This window comes from Acromyrmex echinatior, chromosome 14 (assembly GCF_024713525.1).
Source record: "Acromyrmex echinatior isolate Ae372 chromosome 14, ASM2471352v2, whole genome shotgun sequence".
Taxonomy (NCBI): Eukaryota; Metazoa; Arthropoda; class Insecta; order Hymenoptera; family Formicidae; genus Acromyrmex; species Acromyrmex echinatior.
In genome coordinates this window covers 1,637,664-1,662,509 of record NC_141865.1, presented here as the reverse complement: position 1 = coordinate 1,662,509, position 24,846 = coordinate 1,637,664, and the positions used below count along the sequence as shown (strand labels likewise).

The 24,846-nt window shown below is 29.5% G+C and overlaps 2 protein-coding genes across 2 annotated transcripts; one reads left to right on the top strand and one right to left on the bottom strand.

The window, feature by feature from the left end:
* Positions 1–306: 306 nt before the first annotated feature.
* Positions 307–12,459, top strand: LOC105144623 (venom acid phosphatase Acph-1). Its single transcript, XM_011053616.2, has 7 exons — positions 307–550; positions 4,304–4,417; positions 4,635–4,745; positions 4,942–5,207; positions 5,565–5,848; positions 10,908–11,116; positions 11,230–12,459. Exons 2-7 carry the CDS (start codon positions 4,313–4,315, stop codon positions 11,464–11,466), a joined length of 1,212 nt encoding a protein of 403 aa, XP_011051918.1. The 5' UTR covers positions 307–550; positions 4,304–4,312; the 3' UTR covers positions 11,467–12,459.
* A 1,803-nt stretch (positions 12,460–14,262) lies between these two features.
* Positions 14,263–20,966, bottom strand: LOC105144624 (putative cytochrome P450 6a13). Its single transcript, XM_011053617.2, has 6 exons — positions 20,730–20,966; positions 18,406–18,780; positions 16,542–17,067; positions 16,007–16,228; positions 15,464–15,715; positions 14,263–15,332 (listed from the first exon to the last, which is right to left on the bottom strand). The coding sequence occupies exons 2-6, from the start codon at positions 18,736–18,738 to the stop codon at positions 15,160–15,162; spliced, it is 1,506 nt and encodes a 501-aa protein (XP_011051919.1). The 5' UTR covers positions 18,739–18,780; positions 20,730–20,966; the 3' UTR covers positions 14,263–15,159.
* Positions 20,967–24,846: the final 3,880 nt, after the last annotated feature.

The window sequence follows — 24,846 nt, the reverse complement described above, 5'->3', positions numbered from 1 at the left end:
TCCTCCTAATTAAATCGCAACGGAATAATCTATTCGACGGGAAATCCTGCAGTTTTTCGTAAATCCCCGCTGCATTTTTGTCACGCAAAATATAATTAAATGAATTAAAATATGACTATATACAAATATTAAATTCTCAAAGGTAAACTTTGTTAATTGATACCTATTTATTACATTATTTCAGAAAAATAAACAATAGAATAAACTTCTCTAAAATAAGTTTGTGCGTCATGACGTCCACGGTACGATGTCTGATAAAATGGACAGGAAATATAACGTGGTGGGGCTTACGTTCATGCACCTTAAAAGCCTTACATGCTATGAGAAAAAGTCAGTATTCAGTTCGTACTTACAATTGGCGGTAGTTCGACAGATTTTTCCGATTCGGGTTTGACGATAGATGCCATTTGATAAAACGTTGAAAATAATAATCTAACTTCCGGAAAAAAATACAATACAATCACAAATATACGTATGTGCGTCAGTTCTGTAGTTTTTTAAATATTTTGATAGAACAATTATTCATTGTTATTATATCAAAGAGTTGTGGGTAAGTTAATTTTTTTTAAAACTAAGTTAAATTAAACAAAAATTAACAACCTTGAAAATTTAACTTTGTTAGTTAAGAATACAAATTAATCCATAATAAAATTAATTGAATTAAAAGTTAAGTAAAGTTAATAAAAAAAATTAAAAAGCTAAAAATTAAATTTGTTTAATTTCATAAAAAAGAAAATTTTAATAAAATAGTACGAATCTTATGATCGATGAACTTTCTCGATTATTCATTTAGCAAGACTAGCAACTTTTTATTATAAATTCTTTTCGAAGTGCCATTCTACTGATCTGCCGATTGATATACTAGATACTACATCCTAGACAGCATTGAATATTTATGATAAATATTTATTATTATTTATTATTATTATTTTTTTTAATGTTATATAAATATTTTATATATATTTCACATAAAGCTTTATTCGAAATATTATTAAAAGATAAATTAAATATTTAATGTAATATTTATGATAAATATAAATAAATATTCTTGTTAAATATTTTTTATTTGAATTTTAATGTTTTATTAAGTATTTCTATAGCATTTACCACAAGATTTACAATAAATATTTCATAATAAATGTTATGATCTATGCAATCTAAGATCACAAAAATATTTACAAAATATTTAAAATAAGCCTATAAATATTTATGAATATTTTGTAAATATTTTATAAATATTATCTGCTGTCTGGGGATATTAGCTTCACGGTAGCTAATACGGAACTGAGATGAATAGTGATCGGTAACAAATGAAAACTCTTTTTTCGTGTGCGACATTAGTTACAAAAAGCATGCCGTGCGTGGAGCCTTTCGACAATTTTATTCAAGCCATGACTAAAGACCTAGTTTACATCGTGCACTTGATGCGGATTAACTGGTAACTTTCTATTGAGTTATCTCATGATGAATTCGATCATTCGCACTATTCGCTGGATCAGTGCATATTAAAAGCCGCTTTATATAAAATATCTCAATGCAGTGATACAGCTGTATAATCAATCCTACAATGATACGTATATATGTTGTACGTATGTATATACGTATATTTGTTAAATAACGTAATAATATTATTAGTAATAATCATAGTTCAAAATATTTATATGTTTTTACATTTAACTTTACTAATTTCATGTATAGCAGCTTTTAGTATACATTGATCTAACGTAGTGTAAGTGACAGAATTCGCTGTTAATTTCGGCGATATATGTAGACATATATACATATATGATATGAGTATTTAATTAATTATTTTGATGTCTATTATACTAATTTAATTCATCATTCTGTAAATAATCCCAAAAAAAATTTTGCTAAGCTGGAAATTCCTTTTAGCATTTCCTCTAAGCAAAAAATCTTACATGAATCAAGCACGTATACTTATAATACATATTTATCTATAAAAATGAGGACACATGCGCTATGATCAAAAATAAATTCTTCTACTCTATAGAAAATTTTATTATAATAACTCAAATAGCCTTTTGAAATAAGAGCCTTTTGTACAAGATACTAGCGGCACGCTTATTTGTTAGAAGAAGTTTGTCATTTACGTGCTATCTTAGCTACGCGTGCATGTCAGTATAAGCAAGACATTTTGCTAATATTGAGAGGATTGCAATCCTATAAATTCAGTACTTTAGTTGCACGAAATTTTTTTTATTTTATAGAATATCTTCTTGATATCATACACAAATAGAAAATCCTCTGACATTAACACGAAACAACTAAACGGCAGAATATTTTTTTTTTTTTTAGTGATTAAGATAATTTGAGAAAGTTACTAGTTAATATGCATATCAAGTGTTCGGTGTAAAAAGAGTCAAAGCCTCAGGATGTCGTCCTACGCGTATTCCCGTATCGAAGGATTCGATCAATCACTGACGTTCCGCCGTTTTATGTACGCCAGTATGCGATTTTGTTCCATGCAGCGGATCGTGCGTATGCGGATTAGCGGATTGCTAATCACAGAATCATTCTGTTAAATCTGCTTGCAATTTTTACAAGCAGGTGATGTCCTAAAAAAAAATCAAATGTTAGAAAAGGATTATTTAGTAGCACCGGAGTTAAACTATTTATTTTTAAAAAGATAAACAATGATAATCTGCTTATTGAAACACAAAATCAATAATATTAAAATTCGACCAAAGACGAGCGGATAAATTAAGATGTTTTAAATATCGTAATAGAATTTAATGTTTAAAATGCATTAAAATTAAGCGAAACTAGTTTCAATTTCACAAAAATTGTAAATATACTAATTTCTAATATGATGCCTGATCAACATCAAATGATTAAAAATTGCTTGTCAATTTAATTTAATTCGTGATATCATGACAGTAGTTTAATTGCGTTTATAACTCCAGAAAATCAATTCGGTGCACAGTTCGAATAACTTCATATAATATACTATATATATTTCTAATATTGATTGTGCTCTCACATGTACGGTCTAAAATAAGATTCTTATTCCGGTCGAAGCTGGATTTTTAATGCTTTTTAAATAATTTCTATATGTGAATTTATATACGATACTATATAGTTATTTAAACTGCGTGCCGAAAGGATTTTTCGAACTTATGAACGCAATTACTACTATACTACTATAGTAATGTCACAAATTAAATTGATAAACAATTTAATAATTTGATGCGCAATCTGATATCCTATTAGAAAGGTGTTAATGTACTAAAAAACTGTAAATAAATTTATTGTAAAGAATATTACCTCGCGGTCGAACCTGGATCTCTCGTATTCCGTACGAGCATTCTAAGTTTTTAGACTACCAAGGTCTTAGTAATATTCTTCGCAATAGTCGGAATGTATCAGATATGTAAGGAAACAAGGTCTTTTTTTAAGCAACGTAATATAAACAATAAAAATATTATTATAGACCGTATACGTGAGAACATAAATGATAAATTAGAAGCTTATACCGGCTAAATAAATAAAAAACTACATATTTAATATATAAATTCATATAAAAATTATTTAAATAGTAAAAAAGGATGAATTTCATAAAAAAAATACCTTTGGAATTTGATATTTCTGGAAATTAATCATATGAAGTTGACTTTAGATTCATATTTTCAGGTCAAATGTCTACTTTAAATTACCTTATGTCACTTTTAATTCTCCCATGCACTCAAAACAATGTAGAAAACAATAAAAAAGTGCCTATTTTTATTGTTTCACTTATCTTCAAGCCGCCGTATCTCCGGTTTTATTCATAGTATAAAGTTCGGTAGTTATAATATTTTATAAGAAATTTGAGCAGCAACAAAAAAGCTCTGTTGTCATTTTTTGTTATCTCTTCTCATTTTCGAGTTTTAATCGAAAAACAAAAAAGTAGTTTTGTTGGTTAATTACTTCCAAATGCCTTCATTAATGTTGTAGCACTTTCTGATTTAGTCTTTTTATATACTAAACTCTCTCTCTCTCTCTCTCTCTCTCTCTCTCTCTCTCTCTCTCTCTCTCTCTCTCTCTCTCTCTCTCTCTCTCTCTCTCTCTCTCTCTCTCTCTCTCTCTCTCTCTCTCTCTTAATTAAACAAGAAAACACCTGTTTATAATTTCTTCCTTTTTGAAACTTCTGGCAACTGACTTATATGTAAATATATAGTGTATCTAGACAAAATATTAAAATAGTTACATTTCCGATTTTTTCAAATCATATTAATTATATAATAATATTTATAAATATTAGCAAATCTAACTGTCAATTAAACAAATGGCATTGCATTTTCAGATTAACAATATGATTTCGTGTCATAATTTCAATAACTATTTATTGATTGTTACTATTAGTTTAAATGCAATTCTGATCACGGCTGTGCCTTCTGAGCTTAAATTAGTTAATGTGGTAAGTGTACTTATTGTTAGATAACATTTATTATTAATCATTCAAAATTCAGAGAAATTCTCTCTCTCTCTCTCTCTCTCTCTCTCTCTCTCATTATTTTAAGACGCCATTTTGATGGAAAATTTCCACATCTGATAATCTTGCACAGTCTGAATACTGGCCTATGTTATTCCAGAATTGCTACATTTGAATGATTCTTTTCATTTACACTTTATAGGTATTTAGACATGGGGATCGGACACCCGATAATAATGGTCGCGAAATGTTTCCAAATGATCCATATATAAATTATTCTTTCTATCCGACAGGCCTCGGACAATTGACCACAGTAAGTATCATATATATCATCCGTGATGTAAGAATATAAAGTGTTTCGCTCCTAAGATGCGCAATGTTGACCAATGAATCGTTACAAAAGTTTCTTTTTTAAAAAGATTTTATTAAGTTTCATTTCAATAAATATTCATTCAATTTTTTTCAATTTTTTTAAGATTAATTGATCGAATTTATGCAATCTTTTATAGGAGGGCAAGAAACATGAATACAGATTGGGAAAATTTTTGCGATCTAGATATAATGACTTTCTTGGCAGTTTGTATGTGCCAAAACTTCTCGTAGCTCGTAGTTCAGATTTTGAGAGAACAAAAATGTCTCTGCAACTTGTTCTTGCTAGTTTGTTCCCACCGAGAAATGTACAACGATGGACTCCTCTTTTAAATTGGCAACCAATCCCGACATCGTACGCTCCACGTATCGATGACAATATTATTCTTTCAGACGAGTGTCCACAGTAAGTAAGGGAAAGCAGATAAAATGAGCAATCAGTGAAAATTTAAATAGCATTAATATCTTTTGTTAGAAATTTGATTATATAATTAATTATAGCTATATGATTATAAGAATGTAATTACAGGATAGTTTTAAAAAAACATATATATTGCTATTAATTTTTTAGATATTTAAAAAACTAATATATAAAAAGTAACTCGATTTATATTAGGTGTTGGAATTAATTCGTAGCGTTTTTAATGAAAGAATGTTATTTATTTCACATGAGCATTAAAAAATACATTAATGAAAGTATTTCCCATCACTTGTAAAACGCTACGAATTAATTCCAACACCTAATATTTTAAAACGTTTTCAGATTTCTCGAGGAATACAATCGAATATTGAACTCACCTGAAGGGCAAGCAACGATTGGTCAGTTTAAGGACTTGATGGGCAACTTGACGAGATTAACTGGCAAGAACATACAGACGCTAGAGGATCTTTACTTTCTTTATCACACTTTCGTAGCCGAATCTTCTTTAGGATTGCCTCTTCCTGAATGGGCATATGACTATTTTCCTTATGGCCCATTGTTTGACGGAATTGTAGCTGCATATAATATTAGTAACTTTACTCCTTTAATAAGGAGATTATACGCTGGTAAGTTATACTTATCTTGATGAAAAAATTTTATTTAATAATACATAAAGTAACAATTATTAAAAATGTATATTAATAATTATACAGAGTGTATCAAATGTGTGGAAACCTTGTAATAATTTTTGTAAAATCGAAAATATTTGCAAATGGTGAAAGACACTCTGCTATTAAAAAAAAAGCTATCTTTTAACACATGAGTGCTGGTTATCCTTCATTTCCAGGTATGCGAGGAAATGAAAATTTCAAATAGCTATGGGGGTCCATTTACAAACGAACAAAATTCTGATAATTTTAAATTGTTACAATACCCTCATTCAAAATGGCGATCAAATGTGATAATTTCATATATAAGGAGTATGACTTTGCTCATGCGGTTTTTTTCCGAAATTCGAGGCTTTATTGTAAAAAACTGGTTATACATTTATGATTCAAAGTATTGTCCATCGCTGGCCACTACTTTTTCCCATCTTTCGGGCAGCATACGAATCCCGCGTCGAAAAAACTGGTCATCTTTTGAGGCGATCCACGAATCGATCCAATTTTTTACTTCTTCATAAGACCGGAAGTGCTGGTCAACCAGGTCGTATACCATTGATCGAAACAAGTGATAGTCAGAGGGAGCAACGTCTGGAGAATACGGCGGGTGGGGTAGGACTTCCCATTTCAACGTTTCCAAGTATGTCTTGACCACTTTCGCAACATGGGGTCGAGCATTGTCATGTTGCAAAATCACTTTATCGTGTCTCTCGTTGTATTGCGGCCGTTTGTCTTTCAATGCTCGGCTCAAACGCATCAATTGCGTTCGATACTGATCGCCTGTGATTGTTTTAGTCGGTTTTAACAGCTCATAATATACTACGCCGAGCTGGTCTCACCAAATACAGAGCATGATCTTGAAGCCGTGAATATTCGGTTTGGCCGTCGACGTGGAAGCATGGCTGGGAATTCCCCATGATTTTCTGCGCTTGGGATTATCGTAATGAACCCATTTTTCGTCCCCAGTCACAATGCGATGCAGAAAGCCCTTCCGTCTTTGCCTTTCAAGTAGCTGTTCACAAGCAAACAAACGTCGTTCAACATCTCTCGGCTTCAACTCGTACGGCACTCAATTTCCTTGCTTCTGAATCATTCCCATGGCTTTGAGACGTTTTGAAATGGCTGATTGAGTCACTCCTAATGATCGTGCCAATTCTTTTTGATTTTGACAAGAGTCTTAATCAAGTAATGCCTTCAATTCTGCATCATCGAAAACCTTCTCTCTTCCACCGCTATGCTGGTCTTCGACGTGAAAATCACCGTTCTTGAAGTGTTGAAACCACTTATGACACGTTCTTTCACTAATAGCGGCTTCACCATAAATATTTGATAGCATTCGATGAGCCTCAGCCGCAGATTTCTTCATATTGAAGCAGAAAATTAAAACCTCCCGCAAATGACAAGAATTTGGCTCGTAAACTGACATTTTCAATCGAGAATAACTTTATGATGCAGACACAAATCGACTAATGTTTCTAATGGGATTATGTTGACAGATACCCAAGTTTATTGTGTGACGTCTATGATCTATTTATTTCGATCACCACTTACCGCTAAAGCCATCTATACGAAAACCGAATGAGCAAAGTCATACATTTAATATTTGGCATTGTCCAGAATCAATTGCATGGAGTAGCATGAATCTGATTTTGTGTGTGCGCGTATTTGTGTGCTTGAATGTAAAGATATTTGAATACATACATATATGTTAGATTAAATTCTCAAATTCTGGCCCCCATTAATTTCTTGATAGTATGGAATCTTTGCTAGAATGCAGAAATAACATTTAAGATTTTAAACAAATAGAAAAGATATACACTCGATATCACCTATATGGTTACAATACCTATATGGTTGAAATGACCATTAAATAAACAATAAAAGATTTTTTTTATAAAGCGCAACATGAGATTACATATATTATTTAAATTCAGGAAATTATTTTTCAATGCACGGGATATCCATATCACTTCCATGCAATTAATCCTGAGTAACTCCAAGTGCAAGAAATTATCATCGGTCGCTATTATAAGAATATTGTAACAATTTAAAATTATCAGAAATTTCTCTTCTTTTAAATGAACGCCTCGAATGAGAAAATTCGATCTCATAGCCACTTGAAATTTTTATTTCCCCTTTTCTATTTGGGAATAATTAACATGACAAAAGATAACTATTTTCACAATATCGAAACATCTTTCACATATTTTCTCGATTTAACAAATAAAAATTATTGCGAGATGTCCACACTTTTTTGATAAACCCTGTATGCAGGATTTTTTTAGAAACGTTACTTTATAAAAATAAAATGTTATTGTTACTGCTACTTTTCATAAAAATAATTCGATAATTTAATTCTAGTGCTAATGAACATCAGAATTGCTTAATTGAACAGGAAATTTTAAAAATTAACACAAAAATATTATTAAGCACCAAGACCGACTTTTGATCGAATATAGTCTTTTTCATTTATTGTATTACCCATATAAATCTTCAGTAATTTTTTATTTTAAGATTGTTAATATACACTGATCTTTAAAAATTTTAAATATAATTTTCACAAACGCGCGTGCAAATTTTATTAAAAATTAAGCAATAGCGTTATATCATATGCTATATCAAAGGCATAAAAATAATCTAAGGTCTAAGATCGCCTGACCGCATAACATATGAATGCCACTGCATATTCACTACCAAGTTTGCGGCGCTACAACCAGCTTTATTTGGAGTTTTTATATATCGACAAACTTTTGATTAACATTATTTAGGAACTGAAACCGCAATAAAAAATTCAACATTGTACAATGTCAGTGCAATCTTTTAATTGCGACCAGTCTGAATAAAATTGATGCAGTCAATCCCGAGATCTCGAGACTGAGTCTGTAAAATATATCACATAATCGATTTTCAGATTTTTTTTAGTCACACGTATAAACGCATGCATGTAAATTATTTTGTTCATCAAATTATTGTAATAATATTCTCACTCCTGCCCTGATGAAAAAAATCAGAGCGTAAATTGGATGTAACATAAGCGTAGAAGGTGAAAATTTGAACAATGAAATGTAAAAGAAACGCTTCTTTATACTTCTTTTACATTTTGATGTTTCAATTTTCGCCTCCTAGAAGTTTCGTTCACGCTTCTGTTACTCTCCCATTATATTCGATTTATGCTCTGATTTTTATTTTCATCAGGGTGACCGCAATCGACAACCAAGGACCTTGGTTGTCAGGAAGACGAAATACTGAGACTCTAAATCTTAGAGATATGCAAAACTTCATTCTTTAGCTTAGAATAACGGAATTCAAACACTCGGAATATCGCGACTGTTTGCTGTATCAGCTCATGCTTGAATCGTCGAGCGGAGTACGTATTGGAGCATTCGTGAAGATAATGGATTCGGCTGCATCATATCTTACGGCGCAGACAGGTATCATGCAATAATTGTTTGCTTAAGACCATCACGTACAAAAATTTTAGTCATAAACTTTACAATATTGTAAAGCCTTAAGTAAATCACAGTCGAACATTTTAAAACGTGAGTGTCAGCATCGCAAACGCAATTTTGATTGTGATTGATCAATTTGCTTGAGACTTTACGATTACGACCAAAATTCTTGCAATGGCCTTTATGAATGTGCAAAGCTGCTTATGAAACATATTCCACCTACCTTTAAAATATCGTCATTAAAATTTTTTTTTTAATTTGTTGACATTCTACAGATAAAAATATGAGACAAGTGTTTCGCGAACAAAATTTGAAATTTTTGTGAAATTATTCACGCTTGTAAGTTGCAAAAATTTATAAGAAATATCACTCATACGAACATTCAATTATAATATCACCGAAACCATTAGTCGTACAAAAAAATACAAGAGATCAATTTTAAAGATTTTAAATTATTCTATGGATGGTTATTTTTAATTTATCATTTTTATGTAAATAAATCATTTTCCATTTTTATACAATTATTAACATTTTTCATCATCAACTCACTAATTTAAAAATTTTGTAAAAATATCATTAATAATAATTTATCTTGTATTACCTATTAATGCTATTGTCGATAATAACTCTAAATAATTAAGGAGAAAGGTCACTACCCGGTCAGAAATGATAATAGAATCGACATCGAATCGATGTCAATTCGACGTCGTTTCGATGTCGATTCCATTATCATTTCTGACTGGGTAAACGATCGCGGCTATCATAGTATCAGGTCATAGTGCCTACTTTTATATAATAATAAACGATTTATTAAGATCATATATGTAAATTCACAACAAGTAAGAATTTAAAATCTAATGACGATCGAAGCTGAATCTTAGATACTTAAATAATTTCTATGTGAATTTTTATACTAAATATGTAGTATTTGAATTGCGCGCTGAATTGATTTTCCGGACTTGTAAATGCAATTAACTACTATAGTAATATCACAAATTAAATTGATAAGCAATTTAATAATTTGATGCTTATTCAGGCATTTTATTAGAAAGATGTGGAAAAATTGTAAATAAATTTATTGTGTGTGCAAAAAAAATATATATAATATATTGGCCGGGAGTTAAATCCGGATCTCTGACATTCTGTGCGAGCATCCTAAGCCTTCAGATTACCGATCTTAATAATATTTTTCACAATAATCGTAAAAATGTAGGAATAATAACGCACTTTTCAGACAACATGCATAAACAATTATTAACGATTAATAAACGATTTATTAAAACTATACATATATATAAGTACACAAGTAAGACTTTAAAGCCTATAACAGTCAAAGTTGAATCTTAGATGCTTAAATAATTTTTATGTGAATTTATGTACTAAATATGTAGTCATTTGAACTGAAAAACAAAATCTCCAAAAATTTTGATGTAAAATTTACAAATTGAATTTATTATATATAAAACTTTAATCTATTACAAATGTGATAGATTTTTTTTACACAGATTAAATGGAAAACTGCAGTTTTTAATTAGAATTTTGTTAATATAATTATTACTCTTGCATTGTTTCAGGTCCAATGATCCGTGCCATGACAGATAGTATGATAGCTGCACAAAATCCAAATGCTGCGCCGAATACGAAGATTTACTTATACAGTGGTCACGAGACCAATATTGCAGGTATGTTGCACGCGTTTGGTGTGTATAAGCCGCATATACCTGAATATTCTAGCGCAGTTATTTTGGAATTGCAACAGATCCAGCAAGAGTATTATGTGAAGGTAAATATTTTTATCACACACAAGCAATATATGTGTTATTCTATAATGAAAGAAGAAATAATACATATACATATAATTATATATATTATATATCATGTAATGGATTGTTTTAGCTCGTGTATTATCGGGGCATTCCACCAACTATCAAAGATCTTACAATCCCAGGTTGTGACACACTGTGTCCCTTCGATAAATATCTAGATTTAATTGACGACTTAATTCCATCTGATGAGGAGATGACTTGCGACAAGAGACAGACTTCGAGTTACGCTGGCACGGAATATCCCGCTGGTTTGCAGAATATTTTGGAAAATTTAATTAAGAGATCAACAATCGAGAAGAGCGTTTAGTGATAATATACATGCCATAATTTATGTGTCTATAAAATCATATACATTCTGCCATAAATATTACGATAAGATTTTTTCATGTAATCATTTTTTTTCATATTTATTTAATCGCTTAAATATACTGCATCAAAAGAGATTACTTTCAATCGTGCGAAATATACGCAGAATCTTACGTAACATCATGAGAAATGGTTACAGAGAGAAAATTAAAAAAGCATTTTGAAAGTCAAAGCTTCAATTATAAAATGCATTAAACCATTTGACCAGCAAATTATTTTCTTTTATTAGATAATGCTTTGAATATAATCGTGAAAAAATATTGAATTTTGAATTCGTGTATGACACAATGTTGTTAAACAATGTTGTAAAAAACTTTTATTATATAGTTATATATTTTATATACATATTATAGTTATTTTGAAGTTTAAAGTCTCTCCTTCAAATTCGTTTTTTGAAATTTATTCTGTGACTCTTTTTCGCTGAGTTGTCCTATTTTCAAGTGAACCATATATTTTTGACATTTTCTTTGAAAAATATTCATATGCAAATATAATAAGTATTAACTAATTGAATTATTTGAGCATTAAATGATCAGACTTACGTTTCATATTCGAAGATAGAGCAACGAAATCGAGTTTATATAAATCGCAAATAATCAGAAAAATAATAAACCAAAATATCTGATTAATTAGTTAGAATTATATAGTTTAAAAATTGGAACTTCTTTTATTTCTTTGCACTTATATTATGTACTTATAGTTTGCACTTATATATACTTTTTATTTTGTTTATTTCATTTGAAAGTCATTTATAAAAGGTGTCCCAGAAAATTTGAGACAATATGCAAGTCAATCAATGTGCAAGTAGGTCGGATTAAATTGAATCTAAAAGTCATGTACAATGTGCAATTTTTAACATCTCAAATATTTTGAGACACTTTGCATACTACACCATGTATTACATTTCTCATAAATTTGTCTATCACAAAAAGAATCTCCTTTTTGGTCAATTACTCTGTTAAATTAATAAAAAACAATCCTAAGATAATTTTTACGAAGGCAGACAAAGGGAATATAACAATAGCGTTGGACAGGAATAGTTACATAGAGAAAATCACATAAATGTTAAGTGATATGTTAAGTCCAAATACGTATACAAAATTAGTAAAAAATCCTTTTAATAAATTATCAAGAAATGGAATTATCAGGAATTATTTAAAAAATGGAAAAATGAAAATTACATCTCAGAATCAACTTACAAAAAATTGGCTAGTGAAATTTTACCAAGAGCATACGCATTATCGAAAATACATAAAGAGGAGATACCGTTTAGAATTATAATCTCATCATTAGACAGCTCTTTATATTCTTTGGCTTCATTCTTACATAATGTGATCTCAAAAAATGTTGATAGATCTTTCAATAAAATAGATAATAGTTTCCAACTTATAGAAAAATTAAGAGGCACTCAAGTTGGAATTTCTCTCTAGTGTCATTGTGGTTTCATTATTCACAAATATTCCGATTGAATTGGCGGTCAAAAGTATAGAGAAAAGATGGGATAAAATTAAGAAGGCGATTAGCATACTGAAAAATGAGTTGGCAGCTGTATCTTTTGTTTTGGATTCTGCATCCTTTGTTTTAATAATGAATATTATCAACAAAATTTTGGTACTCCCATAGGGGAAATATCCTCTTTCTTCAATTATTGCGGATCTTATTCTGCAGGATTTAAAGAGGTGCTGGATATTTTGGGAATCGCATTACCATTTTATATTAGATATGTGGACGATGTTGTGATGGCAGCTCCAATTGATTCAATAGAACATTTTGATTGTTTTCAACTCATTTCACACTAGGTTACAGTGAAAAATGAGGGAGACATGATTAATTTTTTGGATGTGACTATTATTAAGAATGAAGATTACTTAGAATTTGACTGGTATCATCAATCTATTTTTTCAAGACGTTACTTGAATTTTTTATCTGCACATCCTACATCACAGAAAAGAGGAGCAGTATTTGGAATGAGATAGAGCTATTTTCTTATCTGAATCAAAATTTTATTAAAAAAACATTAGATTAGTAATCAACACTCTTGTAAAGAATGATTACCCAATGGAGTTCGTTTTTGACCATTTCCACAAGATTAAAATTTTATCTTCTACACGTATTCCTGTTGAACAAGATTCCAATAACGACGATTCGGAAAATATATATATAGAAAGTATATATAAAAAAGGAATTCTTTTTATATATATATATATATATATATATATATATATATATAGAAAATATGTATATAGAAAGAACTTCTTGGTTTTTAATTCCTTACACAAATATCAGATAAATTTCTAAAAATTTGTAAAAAAAGAAAACTTGAAACTAACATTTTATACAATAATAACAAACTCATCAGTAGATTCATTAAGGCCCAGAAGGATATCCTCCCAAAAAATCAGAATAAAAATATAATATACAAATTAACATGCACACAAAGATTGTGACGCGTCTTACGTAGGACAAACTGGTAGAAAATTGAACTCTTGAATTACTAAACATCAATTGGAATATCAATTTATAATCGATTATTATGAATCACAGAGTTGAATTAAATTATGAGTTTGATTGAGAGAATGTCCAAATTCTGGATCATAAGAGATCTTTGAATAAACGTCTAATTTCTGAAAAAGCGCATATTTTCATGCAAAAAAATGGATTGAATTTACGATCTGACACTGAAAGATTACATCACACAGATTATATACGACGATGCTAAATGAATTGACCAATTAAATCACTTCGTAAAGAATTTTATTAGCCTTGTATAGATTGTTTATTTTTAATTTTAGATTTAGAGTCTATAAAATTTGATTTATAAATTTATATATAATATAATATATAAATCCAGAGATAATCAAATCTATTAAGATTATATAATACAAATTGTGTGTTGTATACTATGTTTGCACAACTCCGAATAATTATGCCAAGAAACGTTTTGTTATCTGAGAACTTAGGAAATGACATAGTATCACAGAAGTACTATTTCCAGCTCGTTTACGGCATGTGAAGGGAATACCATGGCAAACAGCACTGACGATTGAGCCGCCGTCGTGACATATACAAAGGCATGAACCCATATCCGTGTGCAATTGTGCTTCAGTCGCCTAAGTGCGATTATATTATCAGTCTAAAATCTACTTGACCATAATTGGCACTTCTCGTATTTAGTTGATGTATTTTCATAAATGCTCTCGTTTTTAATCTTAATATTATTTAAAAAGAAGAAAATTCGTACATTAAAGTTTAAATTAAAAATTAATTCTTTATATAATTCACTAAATTAAGTTAAAAGTTGTTAAATTTTTAATTTTTATTTAAAATTCTAGTAACATTTCATGCTATATATTATATATTACAGACGTTCTAGAATTAGAAAAAGACGAGGAATAATTGAACTTCGATTAAAAATTAACTTATGAGTTGTATTGGGCCGTGTACTGATCAATATGTTGATGTAACATACTGTACATGGACTATTAATTAATTGATATGAAATATTAATACATATGGACATTAAGAAATATAACAATCGGAAGAATTATAATAATAATTTCTATTATTAGTTATATAATTAACAGATTTTCTTCACTTTTTATTACGAATGTTTTCTACAAATAGTTAAAAAAAACTAAGTCCGATTAATTTTAATTATTTTTAAATGTAATCCGTCTTTTGGTGCTAATAGAAATGCCTTAGGATCATTTACATAAGGTATTGGAGTTTTTTCGCAAGTCTCGATTTTGTAATTTCGTAGTATCTTTACAAGTCCAACTTTAGTCTGATAAATAGCGAAACGAGAACCTGAAAATGAATAGTAGCTATAATATAAATTATAATAGATTAATATTTTTAAATGAAAACATTTTTGATTAAAAATATTTTTTAATGCAAAACCAAAATGAGAAATAATATTTAAATTTATTTTGCTTTACCAATACAATTCCTTGGCCCGTCCCCGAAAGGTAGATAAGACATTGGATGTCTGCTTTGCACAGCGTCGTCACTAAATCTTTCTGGATCGAAAACTTCTGGCTTTGGATAAATACTTGGATCTCGATGAATTGCATAAACAGGAATCCATACTTTTTGACCTTCCGGTACATTAACTTTGGTACCATCGAAAGTATAACTCGTTATGGATTGCCTCATAAGAAATGTCACTACTGGATACTTTCGTAAGGTTTCTACACGCAATAAAAACAATATTTAATTATAAAAATATATTTATATACATACAAAATTACAATTAAATAGGAATAAGTTATTAACATGGTATAACAATGAGATCATATTAGATTTGTTCTTTTTGGCTGAACTTTTGCACCAGTTCATCTTTTTTTGTCTTCTTTTCTCCTGGAGAGAAAAGGAAGAAAGATGAAAAAGTTCAGCCAAAAATAATAGGTCTATTGTAACAGTGTTGAAAAGAAGAATAACTAAAGTACATGTTTCTTTCATTTTTTTATTAAATGACGTACCTTTGAAAACTTTATCTAAATAACTCATTTTTTTAATATTGTCATATGTGAAGTCTCCATCATATTTTGCATAAACTTCGTCAATTTCTTCACGTAGACTGTTTTGCATTTTCTGATTTAATGCTAACTCATAAAGCGCGTTACTAATCGTCGTCGACGAAGTTTCAAAGCCAGCAATGAAAAATACAAATGCTTGAGATGTTATTAAATTGTCTGTCAAATCTAAAATGTAATTTTTTATAAATAAGTCTTATAAATTTAATAGATTTATTTTTTTTTACATTAATTAATCACTTAATAATTCATATATATTAAATTTATTGTATTGTCTTTAAAGTTATGATTATTTTCAAACAATATATAAAAATATAGCCGCAATGGAAATTTGGTCATAATAAAAGTTGAAGTTAACTTCATTTTATTGTTTATAAATTATTTCAGATATGTGTAAAATTATGTAATTTTTTTTATATGTATAAAAGTTGATTTGTGTAAAAAAAACATATATATAAAGATATATATATTTAATACATACCAAAATCACCAAATTGATCTGGATGTCTTTTTAATTCGCGCAACATATCGATAAAATCATTCCTAATAACATTATTCGTTTCTCTGTAATCCATGTTTTCCGTGATAACGCGTATAAAAAATCTAGTAACATCTGTATGTGGCAGAACGTAACCGAGCATATTGTAAAGCCACGGAGATATTTGTCTGATTCTTATTCGTAACATACGTGCCCAAGTCAAAGCGAATATTTTTCTTCCCATTCTACGAAATTCGCTTTCTTCATTTGACAGTGCATTCATGTCGATACCGAAGGCACAGCTACCGATAACATCGGTTGTATATTTGGCCGACAACTCACGGCATTCTATAGGTTCATTTTTGCTCGATACTTTTTCTATATATTGGATCAAGTGGTCAGCACATTCCGACATTAAAGAGAACATTTCCTTTAGTTTACCAGATGTGAAAACAGGTGATAGATTTGTCCTCAACGGTCGCCATCTTTTTGGCTCCAAAGAAAAAAGATGTTGCGATAATGGTTCAGCCTAAACACAAGTAAGGAACAAAGGGTAAAAAATTGTAATTAAATAAATTTAAAATTCAATTTTCGTATTTCACAAAAACTTGTTTAAGACTTCTGAAGATAATCTCACTGAAAAAATTTACGCCACAAAATTACATAAAATCATATAACTAAGACAAGTAAATCACATAATGAATTGTTGTTTCAAATCAATATGTGATTTTTTAAAATCATGTTATTTGAAAAATCACATGATATTAAAAATGATTTCATTCATTATGTGATTTGATAGTTATCAAATTTTAAAGAATGTAACGAAATAGAAGAAAAAAACCGTATCATACGTGACTTTCCAAATTACAATAATGTAGGAAATTAGGCAAATGAGAGTTCGGATATACTTCTGCAAGTTAAGTATTTTAGAAAAAAAATACAAAACAGCACATATTTATAGCAAAAAAGTAAGAAAATACTAGAGAAGATGCATTAAAAATTCATCTACAACATCAGCTTCTTAGTGCTTCTATCTTCCAAGATATGTATAATTTCATACGCATGGTTTACATTAAAATTAATACAGGAGAAAAGAATATTTTTTAATGTAAATTAGTAAATTAAGTATACGATAATCTTAATAACGATCAATAATCGATAAAAAAAATTAAATGCATATTAAAAAATTAAATATATATTAATTAATAATTAATATATATTTAATTATAAAATTTTCGTAGGAATAATTTCTTTTGCTCGATTATTAATCGTTATTAGGGTTATTATTTTGCTGTGTAAAAATTTCGAGCGTTATTATTCTTATTGTTTATTAAATTAAGTATGTTTTTCTATCGATCTGTGTAAAAAAAGTGTAAACGCAATAATATTCCATTTATTTCTTGCGCTCATTGTTCAAAAATTTATTATGCTTTAAACACTTTTACAATCAAATTATCATCCAAAAAATTATTGTAACTTTAATGTAGTGCGCGCAGTCAACTTGAATTTTTGTTGCATCATTAAGCAAAATAACAGTGTTGAATCAATAATGTTGTGAGTATATAACATTTTTTGGCACGAATAGATGCCCGGCTTTACTTGCCTTTACTATCCTTTTGTACTACTTCCTCTTACATATGTATGTCCCTAATATGACTTAAATATTGTATGTGTGTTTATACAGGGTTGGCCATATTCGACGGAAAGATGTTTTTTTTTCAATCATGGGAAAAAACACATTTTTTGCTGTTCATTTTAAAAATCATTTAATAGGGTTCAAGGAGATTTCCGTCGAATATGGCCAATCCTATATATGTTTTATTTATTTTCTGAATACACTTATACATATAACTTTAAGTATTCTCACCTTGTCAAAAATGGGAAATCCTCTATCAGCAAATTTGGTAAAATCTTTGATAAGAACATCTTTAATTAAATTTGGATCTTTTACAATAAGAATAGGTGTCTTTCTGGTGAATATCCCAACCAATGGTTCATCTTTGTAAGTGTTATATATTTTTGTCAAATAATCACCTGAAGATATCTTATTAAACATAACATCTTTAAAATTGCCAAATCCCGGTATTGGTCGTGGACCAGGAACGCCTCGTGACTTCCAAAAGTCAAAAGTCGACGTGAGAAAATAATAAAGAAAGAGAATTACTGTGGCAATGCCACATAGAATTTCAAAAGATTCCATTTTTTAACACATTCGTCAATCGATTATCACGAATGATCTTTACTGGAAAAAAAGAAAAAAAAAACGTTTTGTTATTTAAATGTCCACATAAACAAATTAATTAATAGTACTCCGGTCAACAATTAAACAAGCTATATAATTAGATATGACAATTTATTATTTCAAAAATTTATTATTTCACAATATAATTTTCCATCGACACGTTTTGACTATACTTAGTCCTCATCAGTCGCAGAAATATAATTATCTCATGTAACAAAAATTAAATTAATATATTTAAAAGATCTCAACTTCGCTTTTCAATAATCAGTATAAACGCAACATATTATATTTAGTCAATTAAACATACTTAGTCGATTAAAAAAATTTTATTTGTTTAATTGCGACGATATAATTTTATTTTTACGATAATTTACATAATATCATGATGTGCAATAATTATATATCTTAGCGTGCTATATAAAAAGTAATTAAGTTAATTTTTTTTTTCTTTCAGGACTCTCTTAGCAAATAAAATTACAGAATATTTACAGCAAAATCATAACGATGTGACTTGGCATTGTGTATTTATGGCTCTAAAGAAAAATAGAAAAGTTTCCTTGAAATATTTGCTTTATAATATAAATATTTTTCCCTAGGTTTTATTTAAATCAAATAAGTATTACGATGAAGAAAGAGAAAAATCTGATTCGAATTTGACGTTCACAAAATTTTAAAGTAGGTTAATGATGAAATAAAAGAACAAAATGTTGAAAATGTAACTTATATACTTCTTAGATTAACTGCACACAAATATTATCACAGACTTCTTTAAAAAACAAAATAATAATCGTTTAAAATGTTACGATTGCAATGATCATAAAAAAGTAAGTCAACGCTCTGAAAAGATATTTACATGCATAAACTTGTATACAAATTTAATCTCAAAAAGTAAATATGATCTTGCTTTGTTTCCGTTTTTGATAAAAGTGCAGCTCTTGATTTCCTGGGAAAAAATATTTTATACATAATTTTATATATTTGGACATTTTTTTATATAATCATGTATAATTCTATACACAATTATAGATAATTTTATATATAATTTTATGTAATTATATATAAAATATTTTTTCCCGGGTTAGTATCGTATATTTTATACTATTTCATTATAATATACACGTTTTAATATTTTATCTAAATTAAGCAGATATTTGTGACTTTGGATGGGCTCTGATGAAGCGTCCCAAATTTTCAGCATTTTACGAAAGAATTATCTTAATGGCACATGGAATGCAGGAATATTTAAATGCGCATATAAAGGGTATTTTTTTAAGCCCGATAGATTTTTTTAAGCCCGATAGAACTTAAAATTGTAAAAACTAACACAAAAATTAAATTATAATCAAAAAATTTTTTTTAGTCGAAAGATCAATGCATGGCATTAACATTTGAAAATGATTTCGGGCATATGGCCACCGCGGCTGTTTAATTTAATTTTTTGTTTTATTTTTTACAATTTCAAGTTCTATCGGGCTTAAAAAAACACCCTTTATGACATATATGCACGTACACGTTGTAAACGATTTTGAAAGGTTCATCAAAGGCACATCATTGCAATACTTGAATGTTTATAACGCACAACGTACATAATACTTAAAAGATAAATTGTTCAATATTACTTGGTGATACAGTACGTTGATATCAATATCGTTTTAGTTGAGTTGTTCATATTGACGTTTCTTAGAGAGGAGAAAACAATGTCAGAGCGAAATCAATTCCTCTCTGCTTTTTCGACTCTAGTAAACAGTTTCATTTAATGATAATTCATTTGATTAACATATAAATGATATATATAAATGATATATATAAATGATAAATTAATTTTACATATGATAAATTAATTTCTTTTAACATACGTTGCGAGATTTAAATTAAGATAGAAGTTGCTTTTTTGTTTTTCCTTTCTGAAATTATCATTTTAATGTTGATACATACAACGAATGACATACCTGATTGTGGATGGCAGTACGATGTAATTATATGTTGATGTTGCCGTATATTATTGAGTGTTAACTTGTAAGTGAACTTGTACTAGCTCGGAAGTGTAACCAAAGATTAATACTAACTGCCGATGTCTAGATCGAGTGAAATTATAAGAGGATGCTCTAGCATGACGAAACACAAAATAAAGTATGTCACGATGAATTGTGGAAACGATATATGTTCGGGATTCATCTCCTGTAGTATTAAATATGTTTGATACAATGACTCTGCAAATAGCGATACTCAGAAAATCGATTAGATAAGATTCCGTTTGATGTGTGCATATAAACGGATTTCAATGCTATACAAGGTGTCCTATTGGAAGTGGAAAATCACTTTAACGACGTTTTATTTCAGAATAATTTATCCCCAACAAGAAATGATTCATCGAATCGATATCAAATTGATGTTGAAATCACGAAATTCCATCGAGTCGAAATATTGCTCGAAATTTGAAGCTTATTTCGATGTCTATGCTTTATAAGGTCATTCTTTAAAGGAAGATGAATATATTCATCGCCAAACTTTTAAACAAACAAATTATGTAGAATTTATTAGAACATCGATTTCATCGTTTTGATATCGAAGTTTCGATTTGCTTCAAAAACAAAGTTTTTAAAAACGAAATACGGCTGCATTCGTTTATGTAGTGGATAGTGCATTCTCTGCTTTCTTATCTGCTGGTCACATGACCTAAATTTACCGAATGGATCTCTGCATGAATAGCTGCTCGTACTGTATTGGATCGTATCTTCCAGCAGAAAATCTGGGAAAATTGAGCTGATTGAAAATTAAGGCCCAGGGGCCCTATTCTTGAAGAAATATCGCATACAGAAATAGCAATTCCGTATATAATCAATCATAATCGAGAAACTGTCATATGCAAAAATTATATATATATATATATATACATATATGCTCAAAAATAAGACACAGTTTCACAACTCATGGTCAACTCTTAACTGAGGTTTAATTTATTCCTCATCTCTTTCTAATGCTAGAATTAGAAAGAGATGAAAAATAAGTTGAACCTCGGTATTTAAAAACAAAAAAGTTATAACCGTGAGTTATAAAATTAGGCCCAAATAAAAAATTTGAAAATAATAAAAAAATCCCAAAATATTATAAATAAAATTTATTTATAAAAAGTTCCTAATTCTTATGTGTGTTGATATTTTCAATCTAAATTCAAAAAGTGTGATTTTTTTAGATTAATCAGATCGTAAATACAAATTAGCAAACTTCATACTTTTTCCATAATATCTCTTACGTTGCATTATTTTCACTTTAGTAGGATCGTTTTCGACAAATTGTTCTTTTTTTATTTTTTGATATTTTAATAAAATTCGTTTTTAATAATACAATCGGTTATAACTGGCGGTATTATGAACAGCAAGATATCTAATCTACAAAGACATTTGCAGCGCAGTTTGTAATTCATTTACGCAGTACTGCGAGCAGAGCATCCTGAACAGGACTTTCGAAATAGCTGCGCAGATGATATACATCCCTGCGTAAACAAATAAACTGCGTTGCAGTCGTTTTCGCAGGTAGAATAAACAAATACCTGCGGCAGTAACTATTGGGTCATCTAAAAAGTATCCGCGGTTTTTTGTCACTAGATGTGTGTTGATGGTCATATATCTAGTGACAAAGTAAGCGGATACTTTTTAGATGATCCAATACATAAACAAACCATGGACGTATGAATATCTGGACGGAGCCTTCTGATGAGGGGAGGGGATGAAGATTTTAGGAGAGGAGAGGGCCGCTACATATTTTCTGGCGACACTTTCTAGCAATAAAATAATAAAGTAATTGTAGTTGCGCTCTGTTTCACGCATGCTGCATTATTTATCCTTGTTGTTCACTGAATGTTAAACAAGGATAAATGATGCATCATCCGCTTCATGCGTGAAACGGAATGCAGCCTGTATGCGATACCGTGACGAGAACAATAGTTGTTTTCCATTTACACGATTCTCAGATAATTCTCACTTGTGATGTCATAACTCAATTGAATGAGTGTTCCTTTTACATTCTCATACAAATGAGTTTGTGCATATAATCTGCACAAGATCGAGACCGCCTGTTTTAGTGAGTCTCATAAACTCATTTTAAAAGTGAGGTTTGAACCTGTGTTGTCATGTGATAATTTTTTACCAAATTTAAGCAAATAATGACATTATTAATCTAAATATGAAATACTCAGTTCACTTCAGACTCAGATTCACTTGTGTGCAAATGGAAAGCAACTAATATTGCATATACGAAATTTTATATTTTTCTAAAATAAAACATTAAACACAATGCCACATTATGTTACAATCAGCTGTAGCAATAAAAGCTACAGAAAAAAGGAGAAGCAAATTAATCAAGAGCAAAATGTCGAAATAAATTTTCATCGATACATATTTATAATCTATACAACCAAAATAAAGATACAATATAAAAATAAATAATAAAAAAGAAGCTACGAGCCTCGTAATAAGTCACTTCAAGGCTAATCCAGAAATAATGTGAAATTAAATTTTATATAATTGAATAAACGTTTCAATTTATAGTCATTATCAATGTCACAACGTACCGGTAATTACGAGTACAATTAAAGTAAAAATTAAAATTTTAATAATATCTAAAGTCATGTTATTAATATAAAATTCGAGGCAATATTATATAGCAGATTCGAAGCATATTATAATATAATATCGATATTTGGTTCATATAATCATGTTACATGTAGCTCGATTATACGAACCATCGATTTATCATCTTCAGCCTTGAAAAATGGACGATGTACCCTAAGAAAAAGTAAATATTGATGTATCATCTCCAGCCTTGAAAAGTGGACGATGTACCCTAAGAAAAGTGGACGTTAGTATGTAGTTTACATTAACTTTGTCAGAGGACAGTAGTGCGCATTTTGGTTACAGGTTTTGGCCGTCATGTCCTCTCTCAAGTTTCTTTTTAATCTCACGTTCCAAAACTCGACTCCGAAATAACAAAGTTAACTCTACGCCGTTCCAAAACGCAAGGTAAATGATCCGTGCGGAATGCAAGAGATCCGGGTTCGATTCCCTGCCGAGGAGATAATATTTTTCGCAATAAGATTTAATTATTTATAGATTTTAATGTCATTCAACATTATTAAGATCGTTTCGAAGATGTAAATAAGCATAAAAAATTTGTTAAATTGCTAGTCAATTTAACTCGTGATATTACTGCAGTAGTTTAGTGGAGTTGACGTTTCAAGACCGAAAAATCATTTCAGCGCGCGTTTCTAAGAACTACATACTATATAAATTCACACAAGAATCATATAAGCATTTAAGATCCAGCTAGACCGTTCAAGGCTTGGATTTTTATAGTTCGTATCACATATATGATCCTATAATATATTATATTGATTAAATATAATATTATGTATATATATACGCACATTCAATAAATAACGCGTCATTCAATAAATAACCTTAATTTCCTCAAAAATTAAAGAGATATATTAAGGTTATTGATTCACATACATTGATTAAGACATTATATAAATGACGTGATTTTAATATTGTTATATTAATTGTCTTTTTCATTTAGAAAAAACTTTATTATTAACATAATATATGATCTATATATATAGATCATAACAACTTCGTCTCTAACGACTTTATCTCTCTTACTTTTTCACATTCCAAATTTGTTCAACTCGTAACGTACTCTAACTTACTCTTTCTCCCACTATTTTGAATTCTTTAGAGTTGGCAGAGTTGAGTTTTGGAACGCATCCTTAGGTATCAAGGCTTAAATATTGTACAATAGCTCTCAGTTCGATATTATATCCAGAGCTCTGATTGGATGGCTCGTTATTCCCTGTTGCCTGTGCCTATTGCCTGTGCCTATTGTGCCTTTAATCATGAAACTTTTTTCCTAGGATAAGGGTGCGATTACATGGAGCGAGGTACGCGATACGCGATACAGAAATTAACTAAGTAACTTAGTTATACGAACCGCGCAAACCATGCAAAAAATTTCTCCATTAACTTCAAGGGTTAACATTTTCACTTTTCACTTTCCATCCTAGGGATAAAG

Coding starts and splice junctions, on each gene's coding strand:
- LOC105144623 (XM_011053616.2), top strand. CDS start 4,313: ATGATTTCGTGTCATAATTTCAATAACTATTTATTGATTGTTACTATT. Junction 4,418..4,634: donor AGCTTAAATTAGTTAATGTG/GTAAGTGTACTT, acceptor TACACTTTATAG/GTATTTAGACATGGGGATCG. Junction 4,746..4,941: donor GCCTCGGACAATTGACCACA/GTAAGTATCATA, acceptor AATCTTTTATAG/GAGGGCAAGAAACATGAATA.
- LOC105144624 (XM_011053617.2), bottom strand. CDS start 18,738: ATGGAATCTTTTGAAATTCTATGTGGCATTGCCACAGTAATTCTCTTT. Junction 17,068..18,405: donor GATTTCCCATTTTTGACAAG/GTGAGAATACTT, acceptor ACTTGTGTTTAG/GCTGAACCATTATCGCAACA. Junction 15,333..15,463: donor CGGGCCAAGGAATTGTATTG/GTAAAGCAAAAT, acceptor ATTCATTTTCAG/GTTCTCGTTTCGCTATTTAT.